The sequence below is a fragment of the Podarcis raffonei genome, chromosome 3, assembly GCF_027172205.1.
Source record: "Podarcis raffonei isolate rPodRaf1 chromosome 3, rPodRaf1.pri, whole genome shotgun sequence".
NCBI lineage: Eukaryota > Metazoa > Chordata > Lepidosauria > Squamata > Lacertidae > Podarcis > Podarcis raffonei.
In genome coordinates this window covers 106,585,295-106,609,486 of record NC_070604.1, presented here as the reverse complement: position 1 = coordinate 106,609,486, position 24,192 = coordinate 106,585,295, and the positions used below count along the sequence as shown (strand labels likewise).

General features: G+C 45.0%; 1 protein-coding gene and 2 long non-coding RNA genes across 3 annotated transcripts in view; 2 read left to right on the top strand and 1 right to left on the bottom strand.

The window, feature by feature from the left end:
• The window catches only part of LOC128411268 (uncharacterized), a 54,846-nt gene extending 32,915 nt beyond the window's left edge, over positions 1-21,931 (bottom strand). The window contains exon 1 of the long non-coding RNA XR_008329739.1: positions 21,833-21,931. This is a non-coding gene — a long non-coding RNA (uncharacterized LOC128411268). The remainder of the gene's footprint in view (positions 1-21,832) is intronic.
• On the top strand, positions 2,254-3,616 carry LOC128411267 (uncharacterized). The gene is made up of 2 exons (XR_008329738.1): positions 2,254-3,137; positions 3,224-3,616. It is a non-coding gene; the product is annotated as an uncharacterized LOC128411267 (long non-coding RNA).
• GNMT (glycine N-methyltransferase) lies at positions 10,398-22,799 on the top strand. The gene is made up of 6 exons (XM_053383446.1): positions 10,398-10,768; positions 12,706-12,833; positions 16,282-16,395; positions 19,207-19,349; positions 19,952-20,073; positions 22,313-22,799. The coding sequence occupies exons 1-6, from the start codon at positions 10,563-10,565 to the stop codon at positions 22,482-22,484; spliced, it is 885 nt and encodes a 294-aa protein (XP_053239421.1). The 5' UTR covers positions 10,398-10,562; the 3' UTR covers positions 22,485-22,799.
• The last annotated feature ends 1,393 nt before the right edge of the window (positions 22,800-24,192 follow it).

The following is a 24,192-nucleotide window of genomic DNA, read 5'->3' as shown; positions in this document are numbered from 1 at the left end:
CTCCCCTTATGGTTTTGATCCATGGGCTACTTTAAAAATGCAGCTGCATTTTAAATTGCATTTTAACCTGTATTTTAAATTGTTTCCCCCCCCCCCAATTATATTTTTATTGTAATTTTACTGGTGTTAGCGGCCTGAGCCCAGCTCTGGCCGGGGAGGGTGGGGTATAAATAAAATTATTATTATTATTATTATTATTATTATTATTATTATTATTATTATTAGTCAACCTCTTCAATACCAAGGTAGCTAGAGAGGTTAACCCCATGAATTATCTCATCTGTCTGTAATTAGTCTTTTGTCACGCTCTCCAAAGGCGTTTGGAGATCAAGGCAGAAACTCGTCCTGTGTTCTTTATTTCCAGCGAGTGTGTTGTGTATATTTGGGGTGAACATCTTCCTGTGATAAACTCCTTGCAGGTGTGGCGCTTGCAAAAAGAGATGCCTGACTGCGCATGCAAGGTTCAGCACCTGCGTATGCCCATTGCGGCACCTGCCTCTGTCCCTGACATTCTGGCAGCCAGCGCAAGTGGAGGGAAAGGAAGCAAAACCATTTATGGAATAAGCAACAGATGGTGCTAGTGAGATCGGAAATGCGAGCCCTACACCGTAGCCTTGGTGTTGCTAAGGGTAGGACCTTGGTTCCCAGGCTGTAGATTATCTTCTCCAAGGAGGCCCAGTTAGCCCTCCTTTTCTCTTTTGGCAAGATGTTAAAACTATCCTCTTGAGAAGCTCGAACAGATGATCAATACAAGCGACCAAATGTGTTTGAAACCTTTGCTGCATTTTACTTCGGCTGGCGTCTGTCTTGTTCCAAGAGACAGTGGAGGAGTGTGCCATCAGGGGTAAAACCAAGTCACAGTGTCTTCCGTGGCTGTAAAGACCGATACAGGAGAGACATGTTTAGTTGCAGCTGTGGCAGATGCATTTAAGATAAGAGAGTCCCTGCTGGCAGGCTTACAATTGATAAGACATGACACGTAAGGGAGAAGAGATGGGGAGGGAAGAGGGGGCAGAGAAGCAAACTCAGGCACAGCTTCTGAAGGTTAAATAACAGCGCTTATCATAACCAGATGGATTATCATACCAATTAGTGGAAACCATAGAGGGGAGAATGCTCTTTTGCTCTGCTCCTCCTAGTGGGTTTTCTGCAGGCATTTGGTTGGCCACTCAGAGAACAGGACACTGTTACAAATCATCAGATGGGCCATCGCCAAGATCTAGCTGACTGTTCTTAGGGTCATTTTCAACCTCTTTAATCATAGAGTTGGAAGGGACCAAGGGTCATCTAGTCCCACCCCTTGCAATGCAGGAATCTCAGCTAAAGCATCCATGGTAAAAACGTAAAAGTAAAGGACCCCTGGATGGTTAAATCCAGTCAAAGGCGACTAAGGGGTGCAGCACTCATCTCACTTTCAGGCCGAAGGAGCTGGCATTTGTCCTGTGGTCATGTGGTCAGCATGACTAAACCGCTTTTGGCACAACAGAACACTAACAGAAATCAGAGTGCACGGAAACACTGTTTACCTTCCCACTGCAATGGTACCTACTTATCTAGTTGCACTGGCGTGCTTTCAAACTGCTAGGTTGGCAGAAGCTGGGACAGTGCAACGGGAGCTCACCACTGTCGAGTGGATTCAAACTGCCGACCTTCTGATTGGCAAGCCCAGGAGGCTCAGTGGTTTAGACCACAGCGCCACCTGTGTCCCTTTACCTTTTACTTCCGTTGATATGGACACTATACTTCTGTTGATGCATCCTAGAACAGCATTAGCTTTTTTTTGCTGCTGCATCACACTGTTGACTCATGTTAAGCTTGTAGTCCACCAAGACCCCTGGATCCTTGTCACATGTACTGCTAGTAAGCCAGCATATGGCATTCAAACACACGAAAACACGAGGGAATGACCAAAGCACCATTTTCTCAAACCATTGGGGGGAAAGGTAAAGTACTCTCCCTCCTGCACAATGTTAGGAATACATCATGCTTTGTGTATAAATTAGTATAAGAATATGGTGGCTGTTCAGAGTCTCTTGGTGGTTGAACCCCCTCCCCCTATTTTATCAATCAAGGGAATCATAGCTCTAAAAATGTGTCTTCTGGTGTTCAACTGTTGAAAGGCAAATGTCTCCATTCATGTAAATTCCCGTATCTTGGCTTGTCACAGTTTTAGGAGCTCTTTGTTGGGGTCGTTCTAATGTTTTCATCTATATCTGCAAAAGCAGATATAGATGAGGTTGCGTCTAAAAAGCAGCTGATGGCTTCTCACTCGCACACCAAGCGAAAGATTTCTGTACAGTAACGGGCTGCTGTAACCACTTGTGTGCCTGAATGAGATCGCTTGCAGGAGCAAGCCGGCCAAGCTTGCCCAGAAGGCGATGGGGCTTTGGGGCTGGAAAACACTCCCCCATCCCAGTGTCCAATGGACAAATAGCCTGTGAGTGAGGGTTGGTATGAAACCAGATAGAGAAGAGCGAGAGCAGATGCTGTCTTGACCAGAGAGGCAGGAATGTGGAGCAAGAAACAGACTGCTCTCCCAGTGCACCAAAAGTCAAGACTTGTGTGACATGTTAAGCAAAATACAAACATTCTGTGCCCAGCAACAGAAACCTATGCCTTCATGATTAACATCCACAGAGTAACTTGGAATCTCATAATGTCGCCTAGTTTGGCTCTCCCTGCAGCAGTTTCTCTTCCTGGTCTTTTTGTTCAGTTAAATAAAAACAACAACACACTCCCAGAAGAGCTACGTAATATTCTACATCTCTTGATGCCAGATTTGCAGCTGTGTCATTCAGTGGGCATTTCCAGCTAGTCAGGTAGTGTCATGTAAAATGACTTCATACTAAGTATATATATTTTTTTAATATGGTTGTGAGACTTTTTGCTGCTTGACTCACAGGCACGTCTTTTGCTTGCGAGAGCTGTTTGTCGCAGATTATACTTTATGTGAAAACAAATGTGGGATCAGTTTGAAACAGGAGGCTTTGTGCGGTGGAAACGCCTTCTGAATTGCTCAAATCTGCTTTGATCTGTTATTATATTTATATATAGATGCAGATATATATAGCTTCTGGAAGCTTTTTATGCAATGCTCAGATTATTTGATGACCACCTTGTTTCTGAATGCCCCTTTGGTGAGAACTTTAAATTTTTTAATCAAGATTTCCCAACGAATAGCTGAAAAAATGTTTTAAAAATAAAAATCTTTGTACAATTCCAGACAAAGTCACCATATCAGGTGCAACAGAAGCAGGAACGTGCACCCCGCCAAGCTGAGACTGTTCTTCTTCTTTGGCAACCACTATTGGCCAAGTAAGATTGTCTTCCATAAACACGGTTTTAACAATGAGTCCGTAAGTGACTGTGGAGGCCAATTCTGGATCCACATGTCCTTCCACAGTGGGGACATTGGTTTCCAGGCGGGAGTTGATCATGGTGTGGATTTGCCAAGCGTGCCTTCCTCTTAGCACGTTTCTCCCTTGCGTCCTGAGTTTGAGTGTCTTCAAAGCCCATGACACCTTTGGTAAAGGCTGTTCTCCAACTGGAGCGCTCGCAGGCCAGTGTTTCCCAATCGTTGGTGTTTATACTACATTTTTTTAGATTTGCCTTGAGACAGTCTTTAAACCTCTTTTGTTGACCACCAGCATTACGCTGAGACTGTAGGCAGAACATGGCACAAATCTTGTCAAATCCAATTAAATTGCAAAGCCAGTAAACATCCCAATGTATTAAACCATGGTAGATTTGAGGAAACAGTCATCATAACTGAACAACTTTCATAGTTTATAAGGATGGTTTTCATATTTATTTTCAAAAAGTCAGCATTACCCACGTGGAATTGTTAACACTATTATTTGGTGTTCATGACAGTTACGTTAATGACATGTGGCTAACGCTGATTTTGTAAAATAATATATGTGTGAAAATTGCCTTTAGGTGAAAATAATGCTATTATAATGATTTTAAGCTATACTCCATTGACAGCAGCCTGTCTTTCTTTCCCCCCCAGCAAAGGTTACAGGGGTAAGTGTGGCGATCACACACAGGGCCCCCGGACGTTTGACGGTCTATTGACCCTGTGCCGCCACTGCAATTGCTTCTTCTGCTGCCACCACCCCGTATCTCACGGGGACACACAGAGTCCAGTCAGTTGTTAACATAAACAAATAATCAAGTTTTTTTTTAAATGCAGGAACAAGCTTCTCTTGTCAGTTTCGTTCTTAGTTCCTAACAACTTCAAACTGATTATTCCCAACTATCTATCTGACTCCACTTAACAAGTCCTCTCACTCTCTCACAATACAACTCCACCAACCCACACCTAAACCTCCCGCTTCCTTCTTCAACCCCCAAACCTCAACTGACTTTCAAAACCTCCCACTCTAACTTTTACTCCCCCCTTACATTCTCACTGGCCAATCACATCACACCTATTTTAACCCTTTCCTTATGACCCATCCTGGGAGGCAAACGCTGCAGAAGAAAGAAGAAGAAGAAAAGAAGAAAAAGCCGCAGGTGCCGTTATCTCAAATACATGAGCCCTAGAACCTGATCTCTGATTTAAGGGAGGTGAATCAGAAATCCTGTTGGTGGCTGAATATACTTTAGATTTCACTTATTATTCAATTCTTGGCTTTGCAACCAAAAATCAATACCAAGATCGAAGGGTTGTTATGTATACCCTGCCCTCTCAAGCGGTTCATATAATAGAGAAGCCATTGCACTTGTGCTCAAGGTTTGATTTCATAGGAGGCTGCATCACACCACGTGGAACTGCTTGGCCGTGCAACGTTTTGCAGTACTCCCTTCTGGGCAACCTGTGGTGGGCGGAGCCAGAGGCAAGAGTGGGGGCGGAGCAAAAAGGCTAAAGGTTACCTTTGTACATTCACTTTTACACACACACACTCCTCTGTCCACTACCTTTGTACATTCGCCTTTACACACACACACACTCCTCTGTCCAGGCAAGCAAAATAGCATTAACAAAGTTCAAGGGCACCTTCTAATCAGGCAAAACCAGTCAATAAGGGTGCAGTAGCGAGGCAGTGAGTTATGTGGCCTGGGGACAGGGTGTGTCCTAAGTGCTATATTAAAGGGCCTGTCTAGACCTGACCCCTGGGTTTAAGCTTCCCCACCCCGATCTAGCCCCTTGTTAATCTTCCATCACAGCAGATCTTCCATCACCTGCCATGTGAGCCTTATTTTATTTTTTAAGTCTGGATTTGCCAGGGGTCGAACCTGGGACCTTTTTGATGCAAAAAGCACGAGGTCTATCCCTCCTTGATCGCTCCCCACAACCACCTCTCAGGACATCTCTACAGCCAACGTGTCTTCTTTTTCTCATTGGAAACTGGTAGGGTTGTGCCGGCAGCAAACATTGCCGCTGTTTAAATAGCGGCCGCTGGGTTTCACAACACATTTTTGCCCAGTTGCTTTTGTTAAATAAACAACACACTTCGTTTCACATCGGTGGTTTTGTCATCTCTTTCCCGATTCTTGCCAACTCTTGCCTCTTCCTTGATGATGCAGGTTCACCTTGATCCCCAGCTCCCCCCCCCCCAATTCAAATATTAAACAAAAGTGTTGCTGCCAAATGAGCAAAGGGCGACCCTCTCAAAGCTGGAAGAGGGCCCTGGTCTCTAAGGCAGCGGGAGCTGTGCGGGCATCAACTTGAGAGAGGGGTCAAGGCCAGGTGGATTCTACCTTCATACTGGTTGTGTGCGCTTGAAGCAGATTGAGGGATCATGTCATAAATTAACCATTTTTGAATGAGCACCTTGTTTTTAAAAAGCCACAACCAGGAAGAGGATTTCTGCAAATGTCGAGTGCGTGGATTTGGTGCCTTCAAAGGCACACGTGCTGTGCTGGCCCAACAAATTGGTAGCGTAGTCAGGGCTGGTGCAGTTGACAATGGCGGTTGTAATATGGAACCTTGCAAGACACGGGCTTTGCCGCTGCAGCCACTGGTAGAAACTCTCATCTGGATGCAGTCTTGACAGTGAACAGCAACATGCATATTACGTGGCCATCTTCCCATTGTGCCCATCTTCCATAATAATTTATATAATAATAATTTATTATTTATACCCCGCCCATCTGGCTGGACCTCCCCAGCCACTCTGGCTGCTTCCAACAAAACACTAAAATACAATAACCTATTAAACATTAAAAGCTTCCCTAAACAGGACTGCCTTCAGATGTCTTCTAAAAGTCTGGTAGTTGTTTTTCTCTTTGACATCTTGTGGGAGGGCGTTCCACAGGGCGGGTGCCATTACCAAAAAGGCCCTCTGCCTGGTTCCCTGTAACTTGGCTTCTTGCAGTGAAGGAACTACCAGAAGGCCCTCGGAGCTGGACCTCAATGTCCAGGCAGAACGATGGAGGTGGAGACGCTCCTTGAGGTATACTGGACCGAGGCTGTTTAGGGCTTTAAAGGTCAGCACCAACATTTTGAATTGTGCTCAGAAACATACTGAGAGCCAGTGTAGGTCTTTCAAGACCAGTGTTATATGGTCTCGGCGGCTGCAACCATATATGCTTGACAAATGTTTTGCCAGCTCCTTAAAGACTCTCAAAGAGAGAGGGCAAGCAATGGGCATATTGGCACCCCTCAATTTGTTTCATTGAAGAATCTGTAAAGCGCATTACATTCAAGGGATGCCCAAACAAGGCGTACAGAAATAAAATATGGAATGTACATGTGTGCATTTATATCTGTAAACATTTATACAGGAAGCCCATTGGGCATGATGCATACTTACATGGTTCCTCCCAGAAAGCACCACAAAATCCATTGCCAATGGTCAGTGGCGGCTTTGTTAATGCACATTAAGATCGCAGGGAGGCCAAAAGGACCAAAACCATTGACTTTGTTTTGAGAAAAAAGGAAGGCAAGGCACAGGGCGGCTGGCTGGAGGCAGAGTGAGGTTAGTGGGGCAATGCACCATTTGCCCAAATGGAACAACCTCCACTGTCTACAAGACAGCTGCAGCTGTTCAGATTCTTTGGACAGGATTCACACCTTAAGGCTTTTACATCAGGCGTGCTTCAATCTACAACACTTGCCCAAGTGAAAATAAAGTTTGGCAAGGCTGAGCTGGTGCCCAGGAATAAACAGCTACAGGACAGGCCTGAAAGAGAGAACATAATAGAACACCACTTGCTTGGCACTCACATTTCCCAGACGAAACCACTCAAATGTATCAGCAGTGGTCTAATGATCTACAGTGCACTCTACGTGGGGCTACCTTTGAAGGTGACCTGGAAACTACAACTAATCCAGAATGCAGCAGCTAGACTGGTGACGGCTGCCGAGACCATATAACACTGGTCCTGAAAGACCTACATTGGCTCCCAGTACGTTTCCGAGCACAATTCAAAGTGTTGGTGTTGACCTTTAAAGCCCTAAACGGCCTCGGTCCAGTATACCTAAAGGAGCTTCTCCATCCCCATTGCTCAGCCTGAGGTCCAGCTCTGAGGGCCTTCTGGCAGTTCCCTCACTGCGAGAAGCAAAGCTACAGGGAACCAGGCAGAGGGCCTTCTTGGTAATGGCGCCCGCCCTGTGGAACGCCCTCCCATCAGATGTCAAAGAGATAAACAACTACCTGACATTTAGAAGACATCTGAAGGCAGCCCTGTTCAGGGAAGTTTTTAATGTGTGACATTTTAATGTATTTTTAATCTTTGTTGGAAGCCACCCAGAGTGGCTGGGGAAACCCAGCCAGATGGGCAGGGTACAAATAATAAATTACTATTACTATTACTGTGCCTTCTGGGTTACAACATTTGCCTCCCACAGCCCTTTGGTGCTAAGCTGACAGATATCACTCCAAACCTAAAACAGTTGCTCACCACCAGTGACAGATGTTTTAGCAGATATATGGCCAGGGGGAACAGCTCTCGTGGCAGGCCCAGATGCCAACTCTGACAACTCAGGCTGTGTACATACCACACATTTAAAGCCCACAGCTGCTCCCCAAATAATCCTGGAAACAGTGGAACTACAATAATGAATGGGTGGAGAAGGGTGCAGGGGGCAAGTGACACTTCAACAAGCACCTTTCCCCCCATTGCTGGACTCCTCTCATTAACATACATTTTATTTCAGAGATCTTAACATGGGAGGCAACTTGCTGAGGCAGGAATACGCTTTGCCCCTTCTCTATGTTTTAAGGTTTAAATAACTTTCAAGCAGCCATCCTGGAGCAAAGGAACTTCAAAAGGAGGCTGCCACGTAAAAGCATTAAACTACAATACCCTCAGAGTCCCAGTGCTATCACTTGTATACCAAACTGAGACAAAGGATTCTTAGCTTATTGTATATATTAATCGGCTTATCAGTGCCGGGATATCTGCCATCAGAAATCACTGTCTGTACTTTCTTGTGTTCCATTTCTCTCTTACCTCATTTCTTACAATCCCCACCTCTACCCAACCAGGCATATATGCACCTGCAAATCCAGATAACACTTAATGAATCTATCTATCTATTGTCCATGGAAACTTAAGCCATAATAAATTTGTTAGACTTCATCAAGGTGCTGCAACAGGACTCTCTGAGCTGGTGTTTTGCATAACCTCCCTATTCAACTTGTTTCATGGATGATCTTGCAGTTTCGATTCTTATTCCTATAATTCAAAGGCACTCCCTCAATGCTAATATTTTTCTTTTCTTTTGGTTTCTCCAGTTCCTCAAGCGTTCTCTTCCAAGAACCAAAGCCACAGAAGAGAAACAGAACTGAGCAGGTCTTTAGCGATATGAAAGGAAAACAAAAAATAAGCGAGGCAGGTCTGGAAACGAAAGGAAATAGGCAACACTTGTCATTATTATTTTTTTAGCAACTGCTACCGCATGACATACATACATGGACTATAAATGTAAATTGACTTCTAGTGTCATTAGTAATTGTACGCAGGCTATATTCTGTGTGATCTCTGTGTATTTAAAAATACAAAACACAAAGGAGGCCTGTGCCACCTAAGAAACGAGAAACACAGGAAGCTGTGCAGGTGGGAGATTTGTGAAATAAAGTGATGGGAATGCATATGTTTGTGACGAGAGGGGCTCGTTTCCAATCTCAGACCAATTTGCAGTAGGCAGAGACAACACAATCTTATCCCCTTGTTCTGATTTTGGACTAGATCTCAGTAAGTTAATTGAACAAAGGATACAATGGCTGTTCAAACCAATGTCGAGAAAAGAAGGTGCATCCCACTTTTGACTTTACTTTCAGATCAACAGCACTTTGGAACTCCCTCCCTAATGAAATCTGGTAGGTGCCTTCACTGTACAGTAGTACCTCGGGTTACAGACGCTTCAGGTTACAGACTCCGCTAACCCAGAAATAGTACCTCGGGTTAAGAACTTTGCTTCAGGATGAGAACAGAAATCGTGCTCCGGTGGCACGGCAGCAGCAGGAGGCCCCATTAGCTAAAGTGGTGCTTCAGGTTAAGAACAATTTCAGTTTAAGAACGGACCTCCGGAATGAATTAAGTACTTAACCCGAGGTACCACTGTATTCTTTTGGGCCACTACTGAATACATTCTTATTGGGTCTACCTTCCCTGGGAAATTTAGAAAAATTGTATGAGTTAATTTGTTTTTAGCACAGTTGTGACATGCCGTATGGCTAAATAAGCAATGAGCAATAATTTTATTGTTTCGGAAACAAGCGGCATGGAAATCTTATGAAATGAATACATACATAATGAGAAATTATTTGTTTATTTAATTTGTATACATCCCTTCACCCACAGATCCCAGCGCGGTTCACAGCATAAGAACAGAAGTTTAAAACACAAAATACATGACAAAAACCAATGAAACCTGGATAGCTTTGTTGGTTAGAGGGTGTTGCTGATAACACCAAGGTTGCAGGCTCATGCCCATATGGAACAGCTGCATATTCCAGCTTTGCAAGGGGCTGAACTAGGCATTCCTCAGTGCCCCTTCCAACTCTACAATTTTATTCTCTCCCCCCCCCCACCTGCAAATGCGTTCATAGGCTGCCTCCTTTTTTCGATCTTGGCTGCATTTCTTAAAAACTGTGATCTACGCGCACACATCCAACTCCTAGGGAACCCGTCCCCACCCCCAATTAAATATTTGAGGGGGCCCAGCGGATCTTACCTGTCCCCCTCCCCAATATTTTATTCAAGTGGACACCCCTGCACACATACACATACTTTATAGGGCTTCCTCGAGCAGGTGCGCAAAGGGCGCAGGTGACAAAGCAACACGAGCCGCTGAGCTGACGCCCTCCGGCTTGGAAACAGTAGACTGGGGGCGGCGCACACGCAAGAGGGGGAGGAGGAGAGGGGCGGGGCCCGGCAGGGGGTGTGCCCGGCGCTGCGCCCTTTGATTGGCGAGCTGCAGGGTCGAAGGGGCGGTGCCGGGGCTGCCCCTGCTGGGCTGGCTGCCGGGGCTTGTTGTTGCGCGCAGCTGCCCAGACGCGGCTGGAGGAGCAGCAGAACCACCACCAGCAGCAGCCAGGCGCGCGCTCGTGGATCTGCGCGCTCTCCTTCCGTCCGTGGGCGCCCGCAGGAGCCTCTGTGCGCTCGCCATGGTGGACAGCATCTACCGGACCCGCTCTCTGGGCGTGGCGGCCGAGGGGCTGCCGGACCAGTACGCCGACGGCCGCGCGGCGCGGGTCTGGCAGCTCTACATCGGCGACACGCGGAGCCGCACCGCCGAGTACAAGAACTGGCTGGTGTCGCTGCTGCGCGCCCAGCGCTGCAACACGGTGCTCGACGTGGCCTGCGGCACCGGGTGAGTCACACGGCAGCAGCAGGAGGAGGCGGTGCTGGATCATGACCCAGCTTGAAGGCTTGGGCTCCCTTCTCTCCAGGGGGGGTTTGTCTCTCAGGGTGGTCTAATCCGGATCCACGCAGGATCAGGACCTCTCCCCCCCCCCCATTGAAAGCACATGGCTCCACACCCCGCACCCAAGAATCCTGGGAACTACAATTCCCAGCGCCCTCTAACAAACCACCACTTCCCAGGATTCTTTGAAGGCGTGCGCTTCAAACGCATCGCGTGTGCTTTAAGTGAAAGGAAACTCCCCCTCGCTTTGTTGTGGGAGAGGCGCCCCCTCCCGCTTAGGAATATGACACCCTGTCAGTGGGGATTTATGTATAGGCTAAGTAGGCTGAAGCCTAGGGCCTTAGATGCACTTTCTTCAAGAGGTAAGTTTAGGATAAAATCCTTTATTCCTATATTAAATGTACTGTGTACAGTGATGTTGCACAATTGTTTTCCATTCTTGCTATTCTGATAGCATCTAAGCAAGAAATTCAGCAAGGTGTTGAACTGTTGATGGAAGCATACCCAGAAGATATTGACCTGAAACTTATTTAACTTTGCACTTTCACCTGTACATGAGATAAAGCCATAGGCTTACAGCAGAGCACTCTCTGTCTCATACAGACCTCTATCAAATTATATACAAGGGAAAAAATTTCAGATGGCCTTTCCTAATGTGGAAGCAATCTTGCAGCTATTTCTTAGCTTCATGGTCACTAACGGCTTGGGAGAGAGCTGTTTTTCAAGACTCAAAAGAATTAAAAATGAATTAAGGGCCACGATTGTGCTCACTGAGCATTCTGTACATTGAAAGTGACAAACTTAAAACAAATTTTGATGAAGTTTTCTGACGTCCTTTAGAGGAGAAATTTTGAATTGCAGAATTTTAAATACCCATCATCATCCTTTGCTTCACTCAATTTTGTTTATAACACTCTTCCATTTTCTTCTAGTCGTGGGGGGGGGGATTGGGGGGGCCTCACAAGTGGAGTAGCCCAGGGCCTCTCTTAATCTAAATCCGGCCCTGCCTGTCTCTGTGCTCCCATGTTCCTTGCTCAGCTTTATTTATTTATTTACTTAGTAAGCTTCCTTTATTTATTTACTTAGTAAATTTGTATACCGCTCTCCATTTGAGGATCACAGGGCAGTTTACAGTACAGTGGAACCTTGACTTACATACCCCTCATCTCGTGGACATTCCAAGTTGCGTCCACGGCAAACCTGGAAGTAAACACTGGGTTTGCCGCGATTCACGCATGTGTGGAAGCGGCTTCTGCCATCTACGTGTGCGCAGAAGCGGCTGCTGCCGCCTGTGCATGCGCAGAAGCGCACTACTGCCGAATGCGCACACGCACAAGACGCCTCTTCTAGCATCCCTTTTCGACCAGCGGACGGACCTCTGGAATGGATTATGTCCATAAGTAGAGGTTCCAGTGTACAATCGCCTTTCCTCCTTTTCTTTCTGGCTTTCCCCTTCCGTTGTTTAAAAGGCAGGCCTTGCCACCCATATCTCAACCAGTGGGGAATTTAAACACATCTTAACCTCCTGTGATCATTTGACCAGGCAGGCTTAAAAATGAAAGCTATTCTTTTCAGTAATTTTAAGTTTTCTGGAGTGATCATTTCTCATCTGACTGGGACTCCTCCCCACTGTGAATACCAAGCACGGATGTAGGGGCACAGTTGGTAGAGCATGAGACACTTAAAATCTCAGGGCCATGGGTTCGAGTCTCAGGTTGGGACAAAGATTCCTACAGCATTGCAGTGGGTTGAGCTAAATGACCCTTGTGGTCCCTTCCTACAACTCTGTGGTTTTATGATCTGCTCTCACTACTGAATAGCAATGCAGGGAACTGCATTGAGTTTACTTAATCCAAATACCCGAACACTTTTATCTCATGCAGCGTGGACTCCATCATGCTTGTTGAGGAAGGATTCAGGGTCACTAGCGTGGATGCCAGTGACAAGATGCTCAAATATGCCCTGAAGGAGAGATGGAACCGCCGAAAAGAGGACGCTTTCGACCATTGGGGTATCTATTTTTATTAAAAATCTTGCATCCCGCCTACTTTTCAAAAGAAGCTCAAGGCGACTGACAAAACCAAGCATCGCTGCAGTGTTGACGTATCTATCATTCCCCATTCCAGCCTGTCATTAGATCAAAATGTTAACGCAAAATAGCAGTACAGTACCCCAATTGCAAAGTTCCCAAGCAGCTATCAGAATGAAAACATCCTAATACACCTATAATAGTAGAGCTGAAAAATAACCACCTGAAAGTCTTTTTGTGTTGTGTGCATTCTGTGTGTAATAATTTTTGACAGCCACATTTTTAGCAGCTGTGTAGAACAGAACAGTGACGAGGCCTGACACCTTGTGGCAGGGTGTTCCACAGGGTGGTCACCACCAGCAAAAAAGGGCCACAGCTGCCCCTAACTCACAGGGCCCCAGAGCACGAGGAGAGGAGCATACAAAATAAAATCTTGTCATCGCTGGCGAAGACAAGCAACTGACCAAATATTTTAAAAAATATTTAAATTTTTAAAAATAGCTGATTTACCATCTGCTTCATTACATGTAAACATATTTGCTTTGCCACTAAAACCGATTGATAGATGGTTTCTCGGGTATGTTCCATGTGGACTGGCACAGGTTTAGGAGGAAAGGCATGGTAGCAATTTGATTAATAATGCCCTTATTAATAACCTTAATAAAAGTGAGATAGAAATGTAATAAAAGGCTGTAACAAGTGGCGTATTTTCTGCAGTAACACACCAGGAAAAGAAATATCACCTCAGAGTGAACATGTGTACCTTTAAATCTCAATCCCATTTATTAAAATTTGCCTTGGCGGCTTAAAAGGATAGAGCTTCTGAAACTTTAGTTGCTTATTGCATCATACAATAAGCCCCGGTTTTGCTATAAACACTGCTGTATTTTTTTTAGTAATTGCTTGTGGTTTGCTAATTTTGTACAGGCAAAAAAAAAAAAGGCTTGCTGCTGCACTTAAGTCTTAATTATCTGTAAGCTTCTTGCTAAGGATGCAAAACATGTAAATCAGAATTGTGGCCCAAGGCAGTAACATCTCCAGTTGCTCTTGCCCTGGGTAGCTGAGGAGTCAAATTTTGAACACTTCAAATAATTGGGGTTTGAGCATCTCTTGAAAGTTCCGCTTGCATTTGTTAGCAAGCAAGTTTATGTATACAGGCCGAAATATGATCAGTGCTGCTGAAGCAACTGGCAGAATGTCAATGCTGTAATGAGCTCCTTGTTGACACATCCCTTTTCCAGGACTAAACTTGGTGTGGTTGGGTGTTTGTTTGTGTCTCTGCCTGGCTTGTTTACCTGCAAAGGGCGCAAGGAGACGCTCATCTCAGCCCCATCTTTGGCCTGAAATAAGTTTGATGCCCCTCCTGACTTCACATTATCGTGTAATTATATGTGCACTAGAAAGAAAAACAGGGTTGAAAAATATCTCTGCCTTTTGAAACCCGATCAGTGAAATGTAAACACCGTCGGGTCTTTGTGTGATTTACGATATAGGGAGAGGGGAATAAATAGCACCCGATTCACAAAGAAGTATTGCCTTGATGCTTAAGAAAAGAGTTTGACTCTTGTATCAAATTCATTTACTTCAACCTTGGTGCTCACATGTACAAGCGTCTCAAATTGTCCATGCTCTCTCTCTGATTAGGACTGTAAGTGTAAACAACTACCACTAATAATAAATTCTGTACTGAAATAAGCAAAATTTGGCAAGCTGGAAGTTACACAAATAGTGCATGTTCCCATAATTTGTTTTGGGCCCGTGATCTGCATGGCAATGCGCTATACAGGGCACTGAAGCTGTGCTTTAGTGCCAATGGAATTCTTACTGAACTCCATCTTCAGAGATTTCTCCAAATTTTGGAGATTTTAAACAACAACAATTATCTGAGCTGCAAGGGCTAAGAACTTCATTTTTTTTCTTTTTGATTATTAAAACCTGGAGTTGCTGAGTTCTACAGCTAGTGCCTTTTCTGCATTTGCATGGAAACAACAGATTTGAAACAGCCTAGTCGGTGATCTTCAGAATTCTGTTAAAATCAAATTTCCTATCTTCTTCTTCTTTGGCGATCACTCATAGCCGAGTAAGATTGTCTTCCATAAACACGGTTTTAACAATAAGTCCGTAAGTGACTGGAGGCCAATTCTGGATCCACACGAACTTCCACAGTGGGAACATTGGTTTCCAGGCGGGAGTTGATCACGGTGTAGATTTGCCAAGTGTGCCTTCCTCTTAGCACGTTTCTCCCTTTTGTCCTGAGTTCGAGTGTCTTCAAAGCCCATGACACTTTTGGTAAAGGCTGTTCTCCAACTGGAGCACTCGCAGGCCAGTGTTTCCCAGTTGTCAGTGTTTATACTACTTTATTTAGATTTGCCTTGAGACAGTCTTTAAACCACTTTTGTCAGATTTCCTATAGAGAAATGTCGTTGTCTGACTCCTTTCCTTTTGCCTGCTGGTCACAAGTGCCCAACTCAGTTTTCAATGCATCTTCTTTTTAATTAGAGGTGATGCTGGCTTTCAGGTTCCTTCCTGCACTCAGATTGACCTGGGGCTAAATGGCATCTGCAGGTTGCATCATTTTGGGGTATTGCCAGCTGATGCAAAGCGGCCCTGTCATCAGAACAGAATGGAGACATTGGTAACCCAGCCACTGGGTTCTGGCTACTGTGCTTGTAGAAAGCAAAGTGATATTAGCACCTGGGGAAAGACGAGCTTTGGCTTTAATTTAATTTAGTAATTTTGTTTATGACCACAGCAGCAAATGAAAGCATGTACAAATTGGTTAAATGCTGAAACATCAAAGTAGGTGCTATGAGCCTATGGGAGGATCTGAATGCCACACAGGAAAAGCTGGAAGATCACTTGCAGCTGGGAATTGCAAGTGGGGAGAGTGCGGTTGCGTGCAAGACCTGCTTGTGGGTTTGTTTCTCAACACAATTCCCAGCACAAAGACTCCATACTCTGCCTTCCTGATCCAGCAAACCTCATATAGCCACAGCAAGATGGAGAAAGCTGGAAGTTTCCATCCTTGGCTGTTAATGCCTATGCCAACCCCCCCCCACCATAATACAGTGTTTCTCAAACTTGTTGGACTACAACTCCCATTGTCCCTGACCACTGGTCTGCTAGCTAGGGGTGATGGGAGTTGTAGTTTGATTAACTGCCTTAATCGCACTTTCAAAGAGTCTCAGCAGCAAATTGCAGGGAGAGAGAAACCTGGGGATTATTTTCATGCTTAGCACATCGTATTTCGTAACAGATAAGAGGCTTCCCAACTAAGTGCCTTTTTCCTTTAAGGTGGCACTTTTCACTGTCCTTCTGCACGAGGAACGTAAAATCCTCCAGCTGCAGAAAATGTGAGGAGGCAGAGGGTTGGTTAGAGAAAGTAGAACTCTCCTCCATGTGTTCGATGCACTTTTTTTTTGTTCCACAGTCATCGAGGAGGCGAACTGGCTCACCCTGTCAGAGGACCTAGAGAAGCCTGGCAAGGGCTTTGACGCGGTCATCTGTTTAGGGAACTCTTTTGCACACCTCCCAGATTTTAAAGGTGAGTGTTGCAAGGTTGGTTACATTTCCCTGGGGTCAGTAAGCATTGTCCAGCGCTATAGAAAGGGTTGAGTGACTGTGTCTTCTAGCAATGATGGCTATGCTGTCCTTCGATAGTCAGAAGCACTAATGCTTCTGTATACTGGTTTCTGGAAACCGCAGGAGGGGAGAGGGCTCTTGTGCTCTGGTCCTTGGGTTCCCCACAGGCTTCTGGGTGGCCACTGTGAGAACACGATGCTGGACTGGATGGGCCATTGGCCTGATCCACCAGGCTCTTTTTGCATACTTTCCTTCAGAGCCCTTTTCTCAGGCTACCCATAGTTAAGAAAGATGGCGGGCGATTGGGAAGTGATCCATAATGAATTGAAAAAAATGTTTAAAAGTACTTCCTCCCAAAAAAACCACCCAGAGTCCTTTGTGTTGGGGATAATTCAGACTGAAATTCCCAGGTGTCAAAAAAGGCTATTTATGTATGCCACTATTGCGGCCTGTGTTTTGTTAGCCCCCAAATGGAAAACGAGCGAGGTCCCATCCAATGAAGGATGGCAACTTAAGCTGACAGAATATGCGCAGCTTGCAGACTTAACGTATAGAATAAGAGAACAAGAAGAACATACTTTTAGAGAAAATTGGAAAACGTTTATTGAATATATGGGAAATAACTCTTTGCAGCTGAAAATGTTGGCAACATTAAGATAAATCCAACAGTGTAAATAAGTTTTGATGGGTGTAATAATTGAATACTGGTATTGTTTTTGTAGTACATGCAGGGATTTATATGTGAAATGAACCATGGAAAGAGAAGGGAGGTCATTGATATCTTGAGGGTGTAAAAATGAGTACTTTAAATTGTAAAACAGAAAATTTAATGGCACCAAGAAGGAAAGCACCAAGAAGGAAAACAACACAGTCTCAGTTTCCAGAGGGGCATCCCTTATAAAGTGCTTGAGATGCCATAGGACTCCTTTTTATGTGTGAAAGGAAGTTGACATTTGAGCAAGGACCCAATACACCTCAGATTGGTTGGAGTACGGGTGGGGAGCCTGTGACCACCCAAGTGTTGCTGGACTACACTTTTATTCATCCCTGACCATTGGCTATGCTGACTGAGGCTGATGGAAAGTGGAAGTCCAACTAGATGTGGAGGGCTGCAGATGCCCCCAACCCCCAGTTAAGGAATCTCACACATATACATACATCTGATCTAGACCAGTGAAGAAGTGTGTCTGTGCCAATAAATTGCACATTTACTTAAGATTTATAACTTGCAAGATCCCTTGCAACAGCTCTAAGAGATCAGACAGAGGGAGTTGTTTGCTGCATGCCAGCCATGAAGGAGGCATAAAATTTTATTATTTATATAGCACTATCTATGGCGCTAGAGAGAGAGAAAAGGTTTTCTGCCCTAAGGTTGCAATCTGTTTTTGACAATGGGGCAATAAGCCTGGGTAGGAGGGAATGGTAATGAGCGAATGCAGGTACACATCCTTAGATTTCATTTGTTTTGAGGTAAGGATGCCTTGGGTAAACCCAAAGCTTCATATCTGTCTTTCGGAGGATTTGAAGAAAGAGAAGTTTCACCACACAGGGCTAGGGAGTTGCAGGCATAAGAAGCGACAAAGGGGTGGTGGTGGATAAAAGTCTGTTAAAGTGGGAGGCATTTAGGTGGTCGCCAGGAATATAACTGGAAATAAAACCAGGAAAAGTAAGATAAGTTGCAGGTTAGACTGCAGGCCTTATCCAAAACCCCATTGCTTTTTATCACCTTGCTCCTTGGTGATAACCTTTTTCTTTTTTCTTCAAATTATTCTTATTAATTTTCCAAATTATTACAAATCAAGCCAAATTATTTAATACAATTTCTTAAAATCAGGTTTCCCGCTCCTATTGCAAACATATGTCGATCACTTCCTTCCGTAGCTGCATCATCTCCTGTTTAATGTCCAATTATCGTGATAACCTTTTTCTAAGGCTAACTTGAGCAACCAGAATCCACAGCAATTATCTCTCACCTCATGTACCTGTCCGTACAAATACACACTGTGGCTGACCTGTAAGATAATCCCAGCTCTCGCCATGCTTCGTGAGGTTAATTGCATCAGCTGCATATTGCAAGGCAGGAAGAGAGCTGGCCACACCTCCTCTCCAGTTCCTCTGAACTGACCCTTCCAGGTCTGCTTTCATGCCCAGCTATGTTGTGCTGGGGCTTAGAATTTGTCAAAAGCAGCAGTATAGCCCATCTACTTTGCAGAGTCATTTTTTACCACAGAAACTTGCAGGTAATTGTTTTTTTGGGACAATAGGGTCTCCTGCAACCTACTGTAAACGTGTTTGTAAACTTAAAATATCAGCACTGCTTTTCATTTTTAAAAAGCAGTGTGCATATTGATTTTAATGTTCTTTTTGATCACTAAAACAAAAGCTAGAGGGAAAACTGGAAGAAGCAGCAGCAGCAGGAAACAAAACAGCCAACTATGATGGCAGAGCAAAAAGAAAGGAAGATATTAACCTGCCTTCTGAAAAGGAAGGTTGAATAAAGAAAGCCAATACTGTTTTGGGGCTGCCACAGAAAAGGCCATGCTTCTTCTCGAGGCTAGTCTACACTACAGAAAAGATGGAACATTTAGCAGGGCAGCATTGGTAGATCTCAAATGCTGGGTTTATATGAGGCTCTCAAAACCCAGAATCAACATAGTCCTAGTTTTGAGGGTGAAGAAAATATATGACCAGGCCTCTTAGGTTTAATGCATATGTGAAGAATTTCTCTCTAGCTGCAGTAAGGAATTTAATTCGTAGTTGTCTCTTTTCCTAGGTGACCAAGCTGCCCATAAACAGGCTCTGAAGAACATTGCCAGTATGGTGCGTCCAGGTGGCATCCTTGTCATTGACCACCGTAATTATGACTACATCCTGGAAACAGGCTGTGCCCCTCCTGGGAAGAACATTTACTACAAGGTACTTCCTAGAAATAGGTCTTTTGCCAAAGCTTTGTAGTAGTGATGGTAGACCTTTTAATAAAGGAAACACATTTCTCCAACTTTCATGCTTCCAGCAATCAATTCAGACAGAGAACATGGTACCATTCTGCATTGTACACCCCACCTTGAATGCAGCTCCATGCCCAAAAGAGACAATTCAGGGGCAAAGGAAGTGCATCGAGGAAAACGCATCTAGCATAGTAATTTCCCAAATGGCCTAGGTTAGCACACACAGTGAATTTTACAGGTGGAGGAGACACAAGATATTGCACCTGCATTCTGAGATGGTGTAGTCTCATAAAGACAATATGAAGTTCTCTGGATGTTTGAGCTAGCATTTGGACCGGCACCTGTCCTGGGTTCGTAATTAGAATAGGAATAGCTCCTATGTGTATTTTTTTTATCTGTATCACCAACAGAGAGAAGGGAGGAGTTTTATGGGGAAGATGTGTCAATTGCATAGCCTGGACTAGGATTGCGTTGGGCTAATCACAAGGAACTAGTCAAGAATGCACCAAGCGAGGAAGGGAATGAAAACCAGAAGTTTATTTTTTCTCTTTCCCCACACCTCTGTCCTAGAGTGACTTAACCAAGGACATCACTACATCTGTGCTTCTTGTGAACAACAAACCGAACATGGTGACGCTGGACTATACAGTGCAGGTGCCACCCGAGGGGAATGATGGAAGCCCGGGACTAAGGTATGTTTTGTTCAGACCTCATATGCTATCCAGATACTTCAGCCTGATAGCAAATGTGGGAGCATCCAACTATTTGGTAAGGCTGGGTGGGAGCTAACAGATGTCTGGATCCAGATCAGCCAGGGCTGATCTGCTCTTGGGGCCTGCTACTAAGAACCATCAGATTGGCAGATATCAGAATCAGGGCCTTTTCAATGGTGGCCCCACAGCTTCCTTCCCCTAGGTGTTTATGCCCTGCTCACTGGTGGCTTTTCATACACTTTAAACTCTGCTTTTACTTGCTGGCTGGCTTCATGTTTTAGGCAAGTCAGTTGGTTTTGTTTAATGTTTTATTGTTTGATATATTGCATTTATTAATTGTTGCATGTTGCCTTGTGAGGGTGTTACCTGAAAAGGCAAGATATTCTTTAAATGGGCTATAACTAGAAGATACCCATGCCATATCCAGCCTTGTTGAAAAAACAGCTCCCAGCCAACAAGATTCTCTTCCTTTTTATTGGCTCTGAAAGATGGAATCACTGGAGATTACAGCCCCATCCAGGCACTTACCTGAACACATGGCGGCTTAAATTGAGCAATACCCCAAGGCACACCAGCACCTCTTCAGCTATTTCCGCAATTAGCTCAAAAGTATGAAAGAGCTTCTAAGACTTGTTCCATCTACAACTGTCCCTGTGGCTGGAAATTGTGAGATGTCACAGTTCCTGACTAACAAGGAGGGTTTCTAAGTGTTCCATTAAGTGTGCTTCGAATGCCTTCACCCCTTTGTGCCAACCACACATGCGTCTGTCCCTCACCTCTGGTTTAACATGCCTGCATGTGCACCTCTGCCTCTAGTTTAACCCTTCACATTCCTATTCAAAGGTGAAACCCAATCACATTCTGTTAAGAAAAGGATGTTTGCGTAGGAAAAGCAATACCGTGTGTTCCAACAAATATGCATGGCTAGAGTACAGCTTGATGGGACGCGGGTGGTGCTGTGGGTTAAACCACAGAGCCTAGGGCTTGCCAATCAGAAGGTTGGTGGTTCGAATCCCTGCGATGGGGTGAGCTCCCATTGTTCAGTCCCTGCTCCTGCTAACCTAGCAGTTCGAAAGCACACAGTGGAAGTAGATAAATAGGTACCGCTCTGGCGGGAAGCTAAACGGTGTTTCCGTGCGCTGCTCTGGTTCGCCAGAAACTGCTTAGCAATGCTGGCCACATGACTCGGAAGCTGTACGCCGGCTCCCTCGGCCAATAAAGCGAGATGAGCGCCACAACCCCAGAGTCATCCGCGACTGGACCCTAATGGTCAGGGGTCCCTTTACCTTTACCTTTACCTAGAGTACAGCTTATCCAGCTTAGGGAGGATGCAGAGATCTTTGCATGTTTTATTTTTAGCAATAAATCATACTTTCTTCAGCCTAAGTGGTGGTGGGGCCAGAGGCAAAGCAAGAAATGTGGCTTCTACCTTTGTACAGTGGGCTGCAAAAGTTAAGTTTCTTTCCATCCTGGCAAGCAAGAGAAAGGTATTTCAGCAAGGCAAAATACAGTGGTGCCCCGCAAGACAAATGCCTCGCAAGACGAAAAACCCGCTAGATGAAAGGGTTTTCCGTTTTTGAGCTGCTTCGCAAGACGAATTTCCCTATGGGCTTGCTTCGCAAGACAAAAACGGCTTGCGAGTCTTGCGATTTTTTTCGCTCCCCCCCTTTTTCTAAGCCGCTAATAGCCTTTTAGCCGCTAAGCCGCAAAGCCTTTAATAGCCGCTAAGCCGCTAAACGCGCTAATAGGGTTGCTTCGCAAGACGAAAAAACCGCTAGACGAAGAGACTCGCGGAACGGATTATTTTCGTCTTGCGAGGCACCACTGTAACTTGGAAAGGTGTGGAGCAAGGCTAGTGATTGGTGTGGCCTGGATGGTGAGTTTGGCCTCTGGGCTGGAGACTTCGCCCTATCTGCAGCTTAAAAAGTAAAGGAGCGCTGATTCTCCAGGTTAAGCCATCACCCCACTGCAATACCTTATCACTGAAAGGGATAAAATGGGCTTCACGGCTCACTACTGCAGTCGCTTCAGGGTTGGTGATGAAACAGCACAGAGAATAAGTGTGGCAGCCAAGATCTGTAGCGGGAGATTTAGGAACCAGAAAGCAAGAGGATGCTGGATGGGTAGTGCACCTGCTACATGTATACACAAGTAAGATTTCTGGGGGAAGCTGCCGAGCAGACAGATGCTAACGTTTCTTTTGTGTATGTCTCACCAGCCAGTTCCGCCTCTCCTACTACCCCCATCGCCTGGAGCCTTTCACAGAACTGCTGAAAAACGCCTTCCAGTGCCCATGTGAACACAGTGTCTTGGGGGACTTCAAGCCTTACACCCCAGGCCAGCAGTACAGCCCATGCTATTTCATCCATGTGGTGAAGAAAACTGGCTGAGAATTATTCCACAGATGACTCCAGCAGGTGCAGACGGTTTCTCTTCAGCTGCTGGAGTGGCCAGTGGGGGTGCAAGCGGCAGTGAATGTGCATAAGAGGTACCTGAACCAGAAGAGGAAGTACTTGAAGGAGTCTTTCCCCTCCCCTCCATCTTGCCCTTTTCTAAGGGGGAAATCTAGTTAATCTGCTTTGGGAGACTGGAGGAGCCGTTGCTCAAATCAGGGAGCTCTTGAGGGAAGAAGGTGGCAATGGCTTGCTTTGCATCTGAATCATATGCAAGGCCACATGAGCTTACTAAACTTTGTTTCTTGATAACTTTTTTGGTTTTTGCTTCTCTGCCTTGAGATTGCCTCAGTGATTCGCACTGATGCTTGAAATTCCGAATGAATGTGGTTGTGTGTGTGTTTCTTTGGGGTGGGGAGGAGGGATGAGCAAATACTCGTGCTTTAGCTACACCTGGAGTAATGGCCATTTTGGGAACCTCATTAGCTTTGAAGGTGGCAGAAGAAAAAATAAGGAAAAGAAGAAAACATAGCAGTGTCTCCTGAGCTGGAGTGTTTATGTGAGTGAGGGTAGCCACTTATAGGGTCAGTTGGGGGGGGGGGGATTGCCCACCTTTGGCTCTTGGTGCTCACAGTGAGGAGACCTTTTGGCTGGGAGTATCTTCTGCCTTCTGATGAAGGAAAAGTGCTGCAAAGTTCCCATTCATTTCAGCAGGCACTTACTTAAGGGCACTCCTTAAAATACATTGTGCCCAGAGATCTTGATCAGGGACAATTGGACGGAGTTAATGGTGGCACTCTGATTAGCTTTCATGTATTGACTTTTAGCACTTCCCCCTGAAACATTTCTGGCAGTAGAGCCCCACCATCTCCTCCCCCAGTGTTCCCAAACAACTGGTAATACTCTATTTCGCCTTGCCAACAGAGCCAGAAAAACAGGTTTCACAGGTTGGTGTAGGCAGTGAATGAACTATGGTAGTAAGTTACTGGTAGAGATTTTACTTGGTCTGGACCAGGATGAGGCCATGCTCTGTTAAGGATCAACTGTGTATTTTGGTGTTGTTGTGAGACCTGATACAGCTCCTGAAAACTTAGGTAGCAGCCAAGACAAGTGCCTTTTAGCAGCATAACTGTTTTGCCAGTAATGATACAAAGAGTGGTAACCTCAGGGCTGGATGACTGATTACAGTGTGTTGTATGTGGGGAAAACTGTCTGGAAATCTTTGTTAGTTCAGAATGCAATTGCTTGTTTAATCACATGAGCAGCCAGATAGAAATTCAAAAGAATGATAAAAGCTGCTTTTTTGAGTTCTTGTGGCATGCAATAAAGGTTTGTGGACACTTTGCTGCAGTTTTACACAAGACTTTAGGCTGCCAGGGTTAGCTGCCTTGCTCCATAGCTGGAAAAAGGGGATTTGAATCCCCTCCCCATGCAAATGCAGAAGTGGTAGGATACGTCCAGCAAGCCAAAGAGTACAAAGGTATCAGGCTCTCTTCTCCCCCTCAACAATAAAAAATGGGAATATTTTACCTTATTGCTACAATTATAAACACCAATGAGATTATATTATATTGGCAGATTACATAAACTTGGCAAAATGGTGAAGGAGCCAGCATGGGAACAAGACCAGTTCTATAAAACACTTAATTAAATATGTGATTGCATTAAGCATCAGAGTGCCCTACAGGAAGGAAGGCGAGCTCTG

Bases quoted from the DNA above. Each gene is read 5' to 3' on its own strand.
- GNMT (XM_053383446.1), top strand. From the start codon at position 10,563: ATGGTGGACAGCATCTACCGGACCCGCTCTCTGGGCGTGGCGGCCGAG. The intron at 10,769-12,705 runs GTGAGTCACACG...TATCTCATGCAG, and splicing joins GACGTGGCCTGCGGCACCGG to CGTGGACTCCATCATGCTTG. The intron at 19,350-19,951 runs GTACTTCCTAGA...CCTCTGTCCTAG, and splicing joins GGAAGAACATTTACTACAAG to AGTGACTTAACCAAGGACAT.